This window comes from Delphinus delphis, chromosome 16 (genome assembly GCF_949987515.2).
Source record: "Delphinus delphis chromosome 16, mDelDel1.2, whole genome shotgun sequence".
Classification (NCBI taxonomy): Eukaryota; Metazoa; Chordata; class Mammalia; order Artiodactyla; family Delphinidae; genus Delphinus; species Delphinus delphis.
In genome coordinates, this window is record NC_082698.1 from 43963028 (window position 1) to 43973236 (window position 10209).

General features: G+C 41.6%; 1 protein-coding gene across 2 annotated transcripts in view; it reads right to left on the reverse strand.

Moving 5' to 3' along the window:
• The window catches only part of IPMK (inositol polyphosphate multikinase), a 40756-nt gene extending 31680 nt beyond the window's left edge, over positions 1-9076 (reverse strand). For both annotated transcript variants that reach the window (XM_060034593.1, XM_060034592.1), the window contains exons 1-2: positions 8575-9076; positions 293-378 (exon numbers count right to left, since the gene is read on the reverse strand). In XM_060034593.1, the coding sequence (XP_059890576.1) occupies positions 293-378; positions 8575-8764 (276 nt within the window). In that variant the 5' untranslated portion in view covers positions 8765-9076. The remainder of the gene's footprint in view (positions 1-292; positions 379-8574) is intronic.
• Positions 9077-10209: the final 1133 nt, after the last annotated feature.

A 10209-nucleotide genomic window follows, 5' to 3' on the forward strand; every position in this document is an offset into this window, starting at 1 on the left:
TTAAACTCAGCACTTCTGAGAAATACAGTCTCTCAGCTAAGCGTTTTTCAAAATGTAGGTCACAACCCATCAATTGAAATCAATTTAGTAGATCAAATCTTTAAAAAATGAAGTAGAATAGAAAATACCAGAATGCATAGGTAAAGATAAGCATTGTATTTCTTGAAGCTTTTGTTTCAGTCACATACACAGTACACTAAGACATGCTGTCAAATGTATTTTTTACTGAGTCATCACCAGAAGGCTATGAAAAACACTTTGAATACAACGAAACAAATCTTACCTCACTTACCATATTATAGAATTCCAGCTCTCTTGGACCCCTTGGAGGTGGCTGCAACTGTTTCAAAACTGTGCCATCTGGATGTTGCAGTATACCTACAGAACAAGTCACATATTTTAAAATGGTTTAAATAATAGCGTATCTTGCATCGTAGATTTGTTCCTAAAGTTACAGATAAACCACTTTGATAAATTTAAGGGATTCCTTACACTTATTTCAGAAATTTTAACATTTCAGTGCTTGCTATATGCAAAGCACCAGAACACAAATTCTAAACAGCTTGGTTTTATTGTCTCCAACCACTGTTTCCCTTGTAGCCCCCTCAGACTTTCTAATAAATAGAACACATGTAAATTTTTACAGAAATTCTTCAGTGATAGACTTTCCAGGAGATGTTAATTTATAGTTAAATAAGAAGCAAGTTAAAAGCAGTAGCATAAATTGATCCCACTTTTATTAAGCAAACAAAAAAATGTTAACAATGGTTCTATATGAATTTCCTACTTTGTAATTTTTTTGCTTCTCTCATCTGTTATAAGAAAGCAACTAAAATTTTTTCCTGATTCAGATGCACTGTGTACAGCTATACAGATAGCATGAGGGCACCTAGGCAATGGGAAAAGTGGGGGCTGAAATCAGGGGCCAAGCCTGGAGCAGGAAGAGGTACCTTTTTATAATATGTCCACTCAAAAGGAAAAACTTTTTCTAAAGTCATCACATATATATACTAGCACTGCCCCTGTCACTATGCCATGAAGATTCATTCCCAAGTTTATATGTTAAAATCTTAAATTTTCATATATTGAGATTTCATAAAATCACACTAGTTAGAACACAACATAGCTCAAATAAATCTATTTACAATTTTGGTAAAATACGCCACTTAAGCTTCTATTTCTTTTGGCAATGCCAGGAATTTTTAATCATGACAAAAATGCAGAGTTTAGTCAACAGAAGCAGAAAGTACCAACTTAAGAGAAACAGTAATCAAGTTTATTTGTTTTAAGTCCTAGTTACAGACTAGAAGGAAGGTAAACATTAATTCATATGGATAAGATTGGTTGGTAGAGGTTTTTGGGACTTCAAGGAGCAGTCTAATAGAGCTAAAAGTTACTAAAGAGAAATTCTATTCCCAAAGGCTGGGATGTAGAACAAGAAAGGTCTTCACTCCCATGGAAATAGACATTTTCAATAGGCTAATGAAGAATGGTAGATGTAAAAACTCCTTGATGAACTGAACTGTGGTTGTGCGGGGGCGGAATGGAGCATTCATAAGTGAGAAGAGAACCATGAAGCTTCCCTATCTTGGGGCAGACACCTCATCTAGAGACAGGTAAACCTGCCATTAGACAAATATTTTAGCAGGCAAGCAGAAATCAGCCAGACTGTAGACAACAGTGGGGGGTAGCAGGATGGATTAGAGACAATAGTCCTAACACAAAAATAGATTGCTTGGTCCAGCAATTCTCCCACACTACTCACTCTGCAAAACACCCACTCCAAGTTTTCAGAGAAAGCAGACATGGAGTAGAAGATAGTAATACCAGGCATTCTCCCAGTGAATGAATTCCAGGATCTAAAAGTAAACCAATAGTACCTTATACTGCAGCCAAATACCTCACAGCCAAAAGACAGTCATGATAAGAAAGGAAGCATCTTGGAAGGCTGAACCAATACCAGGTGAACTGAATCTAAGACTGCAGCCCACACCAGCTCAATTAAATTCAAGGGGGAATATGATTTATCAGCCCCTCACCCTAAACAGAAGAAAGGGCTTATACTCTATGTGGAGCAAAACAAAACAAAACAAAACAAAAAATAGCACACTTCAGGGGACTTCGGTGGTCCAGTGGTAAAGAATCCGCCTTCCAATGCAGGGGATGCGGGTTCGATCCCTGGTCGGGGAACTAAGATCCCACATGCCGTGTGGCAACTAAGCCCTCGAGCCACAACTACAGAGCCCCCGTGCTCTGGAGCCCGCATGCCACAACCAGAGAGAGAAAACCCGCACGCCACAACTAGAAAGAAGCCCACCTGCCACAGCCAAAAATAAAGATAAATAATAATAACCTTTAAAAAATAATAATAAATAAATAAATATTCCAAAATGAGTAAATATACTGATGTCTGGGGAGACAGAGTTCTCTGTGAGAAAAAAGGGAGATATGAATACAGAACAGGGAGAGGTAAAGAACACTGTGATATTAAATTTTAATTACAGATATGAATATGAACTCTTTTTTTTTTTTTTTTTTTTTTTTGCAGTACGCGGGCCTCTCACTGTTATGGCCTCTCCCATTGTGGAGCACAGGCTCCGGACGCGCAGGCTCAGCGGCCATGGCTCACAGGCCCAGCCGCTCCGCGGCATGTGGGATCTCCCCGGACTGGGTCACGAACCCGTGTCCCCTGCATCAGCAGGTGGACTCTCAACCACTGTGCCCCCAGGGAAGCCCTGAACTCTAATTTTTAAGAATATGAAATTATTTATTTCTTAATCTAGTCTGCTGAAAGGACAAACAGCAACCACACTAAAGGAGCAAAGAATACACCTGTTGCCCAGATCTTGGTTTTTAAATACCATTTACCCCCAAAGGAACTAGGTTCTTGAAGAAAATAGTGGTTCATTCTAGGCCTGGGACAGGGCAAGTACAAGATGAACATGGGACATCTTTTTATGCCACAACATGAGAAAATGCTTTAAAAGAAAATATGGAAATGTTAAAAAGGCACAGGAGGGACTTTCCTGGTGATTCAGTCGATAAGACAGCCAAAATAAATAAATATTAAAAAAAAAAAAAAGGCACAGGAGCCAGCTTGAAGAAGCTCCCACTGCCGAAATCTGGGACAACTGAGCATCAAAATAAGTAGCAACAATAATGGATTAAGACCCATTCACTGAAGTTTGAAAAATCCATTACTCCATCCTACTAATTAAAGAAAGAGAGACAGAGGAGGGAAATCTATATTCCTTATAGAAGAATGCCAAAAAAAACCCAAAAAACAAAATAGCGACTTCCCTGGCAGCCCAGTGGTTAAGACTCTGCGCTTCCAATGCAGGGGGCACAGGTTTGATCCCTGTCCTGGATCAAACTAAGATCCTGCCTGCCATGCTGTGCGGCCAAAAAAACAAAAAAAGAAGAATGACAACTAACATGTAGCAGGAATAAGAGAGTTAGAACATTACCATTTTCCAACTAACAGTAATTAGTGAGTTGGTCAAATATCATCAATGGGTGCTTACAACATTTGATGAAAACTTTGACGAGAAACGTGATATTTTAAGTCTAAAAATATTCCTCTCAAATTATTTACTTACAATAGGAAAAATAAAACTTCACGGTGGAAAAATCTGGCAATAACATTTAATCAGGTGATCAGTTATTGGGTTGGCCAAAAGATTCGTTCGGTTTTTTCTGTAAGCTGACTCTAGTAGCGCTTAGTTGTCTTTAACTTCATTCGAAACAATTTTGTTAGATTATATTGTGACAGCTGTCATATCAGCATGGATTAAAAAAAAACTTATCAAAATTGGTGAATTTTTGTGTAGCCGTTTTAATATTGAAGATGGAAGAAAAAAAGCAACATTTTTGGCATATTATGCTTTACTATTCCAAGAAAGGTAAAAACGCAACTGAAATGCAAAAAAAGATTTGTGCAGTGTATAGAGAAGGTTCTGTCACTGATCAAACGTGCCAAAAGTGGTTTACAAAGTTTCATGATGGCGATTTCTCGCTGGACAATGCTCCACGGTCGGGTAGACCAGTTGAAATTGATGGTGATTAATCAAATCGAGACATTAATTGAGAACAATCGATGTTATACCACGTGGTAGATAGACGACATACTCAAAATATACAAATCAAGGGTTGAAAATCATTTGCGCCAGCTTGGTTATGTTAATCGCTTTGATGTTTGGATTCCACATAAATTAAGCGAAAAAAACCTTCTTTCCACATGTGATTCTCTACTTAAACATAACGAAAACGTTCTGCTTTTAAAACAAATTGTTACGGGTGATGAAACATGGATACTGTACAATAATGTGTAACTAAAGAGACTGTGGGGCAAGCAAAATGAAGCACCACCAACCACACCAAAGGCTGGTCTTCATCCAAAGAAGGTGATGTTGTGTATATGGTGGGACTGGAAGGGAGTCCTCTATTATGAGCTCCTTCCGGAAAACCAAACGATTAATCACAAGAAGTACTGCTCCCAATTAGACAAACTGAAAGCAGCACTCGATGAAAAGCATCTGGAATTAGTCAACAGAAAACACATAATCTTCCATCAGGATAATGCAAAACCGCATGTTTCTTTGATGACCAGGCAAAAACTGTTACAGCTTGGCTGGGAAGTTCTGATTCATCCCCCGTATTCACCAGACATTGCATCTTTGGATTTCCATTTATTTCGTTCTTTACCAAATTCTCTTAATAGGAAAAATTTCAATTCCCTGGAAGGCTGTAAAAGGCACCTGGAACAGTTCTTTGCTCAAAAAGATAAAAAGTCTTGGGAAGATGGAATTATGAAGCCTGAAAAATGGCGGAAGGTTATTAGAAGAATATGGTGAATACAATGCTCAATGAAGTTCTTGGTGAAAATGAAAAATGTGTCTTTTATTTTTCCTTAAAAACCAAAGGAACTTTTTGGCCATCCCAATATATCACCAGCAATGCAACTGACATCCTGTGCTTTATGATATGATGCTTCAAGAAAACAACATAATTCATAAGTATTCTTACCAAAAATACATTCATCTGATTCTAAGCGTGAGGAAATAATTAGACAAACTTAAAGAATATTCTAAAAAGCCATATGCCTATACTCTTCAAATATTTCATAGTTATGAAACATAAAGAAAAATTTAAAAACTGCTCCATATGACAGGCAACTAAAGGCTCATAACAACTAAATGTAATGTACATAGCCTTAGAAGGGGAAAAACTGTTATAAAGAATATCAGGGGGAAATTGCTATAAAGAATACTATAGGAATAATGGCAAAAGCCAAATGGAAATATTCTGGAATTGATAATTTTACCATGGTTAGGTAAGAAAATATTCTTATTTTTAGAAGATACACAATTATTTAGAGGAAAGGGGTCATGATGCCTGCAATTTTTTTAAAATGGTTCTGCAAAATCATTACCATATGCAGAGAGTAATAAAGCAAATGTGGCAAAACATTAATAATAGGTAAATCTAGATGAATGGTAATATATTCATTCATTCATTCAGTTCATTGTACTATACTTGCAACTTTTCTAAGTTTGAAATGTTCCCACACACACAAATTCTTTAAAAAGGAAGGATGATTTACAGTAGCATCAAATACCTAGGGAAAATCTAGTGTAAGACCTTTACACTGAAAACTATGTCTAAGAGAATTAAAGAAGGCCTAAATAAATGGAGAGATAGACGATATTCAAATACTGGAAGACTCGGGATTATAAAGAAATCAAATCTCATCAAAGCAATCTATAGATTCAAAGCAGACACAAAATCTTATCAGGTTTCTTGGGGAAAATGACTAGTTGATTTAAAATCTATACAGAAATGCAAAGGGCCAGAAATAGTCAAGATAATCTTGAAAAAGAAAGTGGGATGTTTATTCTACCATACATCAAGACTTATTATACAGCAGCTTAAGTTAAGACAATGAAGTATTATTGCTAGGATAAACAAATCAGTGAAACAAAAGTCCAAAAGGAAATTCAAGAAATTGAAATAACTGGGGTATATGCACAATACAGTACAAATGAGCTGTAAAAAAACAATGAGGAAGCACTCTATGAACTGATAATACTGATTTCTAGGAGATATTGTTAAGTTTAAAAAGCAACGTCCAAAACAGTATATACAGCATATCACTTTTTGTGTCAGAAAGAAGGGAAAATGAGAAAACTTACAGAGATCTGCTTATTTCTGCAACAAGAAACTCAGAAAGAATAAATCAGAAAACAATGAAATTGGTTAACTACAAGGGATGCTGAGAAATGGGATGGAGTGATAAGGAATAGAGTGACACTTCTGATATACCTTTTTGTAAAGTTCTGACTTTTGGAAGCATAGTAATTTTACAACCATTCAAAAATATTGATATATCACTGAAGGAAGGGAACTGAATTTAAACAGAAACAAATGAATCCAACTGTATTTCGAATGAATAATATTACCATTGAGAAGAGGGGGGGTAAAAATAACCACACACACACAAAAAATTCTAATCCAAATAACTTTTGAAGAGTTTCCAACTACATACCTTCAGTAAAAGGGAATCTCATCTTGCACTCTTTATTGTAGGTTTGTTTTCTAGAGTAGTATGGGTATAGAAATCCTGAAGATTATAGGATTAAGGAAAAAAAAATTAATATTGCTGGGAGCCAGGTTCTCACTGAGGCAAACAGGAAACAAATTTAGAATCAGGAAAAGGAAAAAAACTCTGTGGAGTTGGAATGAAACTGGAAGTATCAGTATAGGCATTGTGGACTTTAGACGTGATACCCTAAGAAGGACAGACTTTTATAATGTTCCAGCCAGAAATGTATCACCTGAATCTAATCATAAGAACCCATCAGAAGTCCAAATTAAACAATATTTTATAAAATAACTAGCCTGTAGTCTTCAAAATTGATAATATCATAAAAAAAAAGAAAGGCTGAGAAACTTACAAATTAAAGAATTCCAAGAGACATGACAACTAAATGCAACAAATGGTCCTGGACTAGTTCCTATGCCAAAAAAAACAAATACGATAAAAGACATTATTGGAAGAGTTGACAAAAGCAGAATATGGACTACAGATTAAAGCATTGTATCATGGTTAAACTTTCCATATTTGATAAATGTGCTGTGGTTACAGAAATACACACTAAAGTACATTCTTAGGAGATACTCACTGAGGTATTGCTTGTGTAAAGGGGCATGATATATACAACCTACTCTCAAATAGTTCAGAAAAAGACAAATTTTGTATCAATATATAGAGAGAGCTAACTTCAAGGAACAAGTTAACTAACAATTTAATGGGGAAAAAGGCACGCAACTGACACATCATTAACCCCTAATTTTGAAAAAGAGAAAAGGAGTAGGTAAAGATCAAAGTAGTGGGAAATGTTCTTTGGGAAATAACATACATTCAATCTCATCCATTTTCAGAAATCCTTGTTTGAGTGGTTTTCTACAAGCACAATACACGGTGGGAAAAAAAGTGCTCTGAAGCAAGACCCTTGGTTTGCAGATTCTACACACAGTAGCTTTGTGACTTTAGGCTTGTCACTTAACCAGCCTTGGCTTCAGTTACCTCGCCTAAAAATGTCAGTATTATCTTACCAGCCTAAACCGGAATCATCTTACCAGCACAAACCAAATTGTCAGGTCTAAGATCTGCATTACTCACATACGCCTCCATCTGATTCTCCAAGTAATCATGGCCTAGGAACCAGTGTAAGCTAGGTGAATTCCAGTTTCTAAACCGAACTTTTACATCACCAACAGAATAAAAAGGCCCTGGATTGTGCTTTAAACGCCGTGACTCAAAACATGTACTACACAGGCCATGACACAATCTTATAAAGATGATCAAGAATAACTGATTGTCTTATCTGTGTACCACCCTAATACAATAGTAGGGTGTATTTCCTACCGTGAATCCGAGTTTCAGCATTCCTGAAACCACGCCTCCCGGAGAAATCCAGGAGATATCAGAAAAACCTCTCAAGGGGGCGCGGAGAGAGATCCCGGATAAACCAGGACAAGCTTCCAAAACCAAAACGAAAACCCAAACAAACAAACATTCTAAAACAAAAAACAAAAAAACACTTGTTTCGTCCCCTCCAGCTATGCAGCTGCACCCAAAAGAGAAGCACTAGATTAGCATCATATGCATTTCATTCCTTTTCTTTTGCAATACTAGCTGCCCGCCTATAATAAACAGACCTTGTGCTCAGGGGAGAATTTACTTCCCCGTCCAGTAAAAATGAAGTTCCTTATTTTCACTAACAACGAAAGCCGTCTTCAATCAATACCCACCCTCCCTGGGGAGACCAGACACTCCTCTCCCCGCCACCTCCTGCTGCCCGCCTGACGCCCCACACCCCAGAAATCGTCCCACTTTTCGAGCCCCTGCTGCACGGGTCGCGAGGCTCTGGGGGAAAGCGGAAGAGACCGGGGGTGCGGCGTACACACCCGGAGGGGCGTCCGGCACGGCCAGCGAGCCCCAGGCTACCTCGGCCGGCCCGGGGCTCGCGAAGGCGGAAGGGGTGCGGTGAGCTCCGCGCCACCCCCACTTACCCACTTTGTCTTTCCCGTACATGTGCCCGGCCACCTGATGCGAGAGGGGCACGCAGCCGTTGAGGAAGCGGAGCCTGCCACCCGCCGGCTTCAGGGTGCCCTCGCGGGAGGTCTCGCCCGCCGGTGGGGTCCGCATTTCTGGGGGGCCGGGCGCCTCAAGCCGGAGAGGGGATGGCGGCTCCGTTGCCATAACGGAGAGCTGAAGCGGCAACAGCAGCGAGAGCAGGGAAGAAAATAAGGCGGAGGGAGGGGACGCCGGAGAACCCGGGGGTCGCTCAGGCTCGGCCGCGAGGAGGCCCGGGGGTTCCTGCGGCTGGTGCCCTCTGTGGCCCAAGGAGGGGGCCCATGACGCCGCGAAGGCGCGGGCTCGCCCTGCCCAACTCTCGGCGGAGCGCGCCTCTCGGCTCCCGTTGCTCAGCCGCCGCAGCCGCCGACCCGGGCGCAGCCCAGGAGACTGACCCCAGCGGATGAGCGGCGTCGGCGGTGGCGCCCCGCGCTCCCCGGGGCCTTGACGGCGACGGCGGCCCCACCTCCCGTGCCCCCGCCCCCTCCCGCCGTCCTCCAGTCCCCTTAGCTGCCGCGCGCGCGTCAGCGCCGCCGGCACCGCCGCCTCAGCCGCGAGCTTCCTACTGCGCGACCCACGGCCGCCGCCGCTACTGAGCATGCCCAGAGGCCGCCAGACGGGACCCCCGCGGCAGGGCGCGCGCTCGGCGCTGCCGGGGCGAGCGGAAGGCGACCTGGATGAGGCGACCAAGCTCGCGACTCTTCTCATTCCCACCCGGTTGGCCTTACGGTTCTGCCAGGGCTGGTGTGCCTTCATTCATTCAGTGCGCGCTTCAGCGCTTCCCGGAGTTAAGCTCAAAGACATCAGGGGCTCCCAGTTGTGAGGGGCAGTCAGTCACGCGTTAGGAGAGTTGGGAGGCAGTAGCGGTGCCCAGGGAGGCTTGGAAGACCACCCTTTAACTGCAATTACCTCCCTCCTCCAACTCCCACCCTGCACAGATACAACAGGAGTAAAAACAGGCAGCTTCTTAGAAGACGCACCTCCAAAACATCCCTCAAGTAATCCTATCCTCCCTCCCCAAATTGCTGCCCCTAAACAGCTAATTAAAAAAATTTGAAACCGACACTGATTTCAGACTGTAGAAGATAGGGAATAATCTTAATTTTTTTTAAGTGAGCACATTTTTTTTTAAGAAATGAGCCGTTTTTATCTCTCTCCCACTCGACCCTTAGCGCAAGTTCCAAGGTGATCAAGGAGAATTGGGTGGAAGGCAGAGAAAAGGGATGGACGCTGGGAGCGAGGGGGAGATTCTGGGATGGGACACCACAGTTGGTTCCTGTGTCCGGCATTTCAAGTGAAAACTGAACCTGGCCTTGCAGGTACCAGACTAAGCAAGAAAATTCTGGGTAAAACCTTAGATATCTGATTATGGCAAGTGTTATATCAGCACACACACCCCCTGCCCCCACAAATCCGCACACCTGGGAGAGACGTAAAACCTGGTCCGGATTCCTTATTCCAAAGGCCCGTCCGCTGGGCTCCAGGACCGAGCCCCTCAGGATTGCGCAAACTCAGTTGCTACCTCTCTTGGTCTTTTCCTCCTCCCACCTCTTACGGCTGTCAAAATCCGG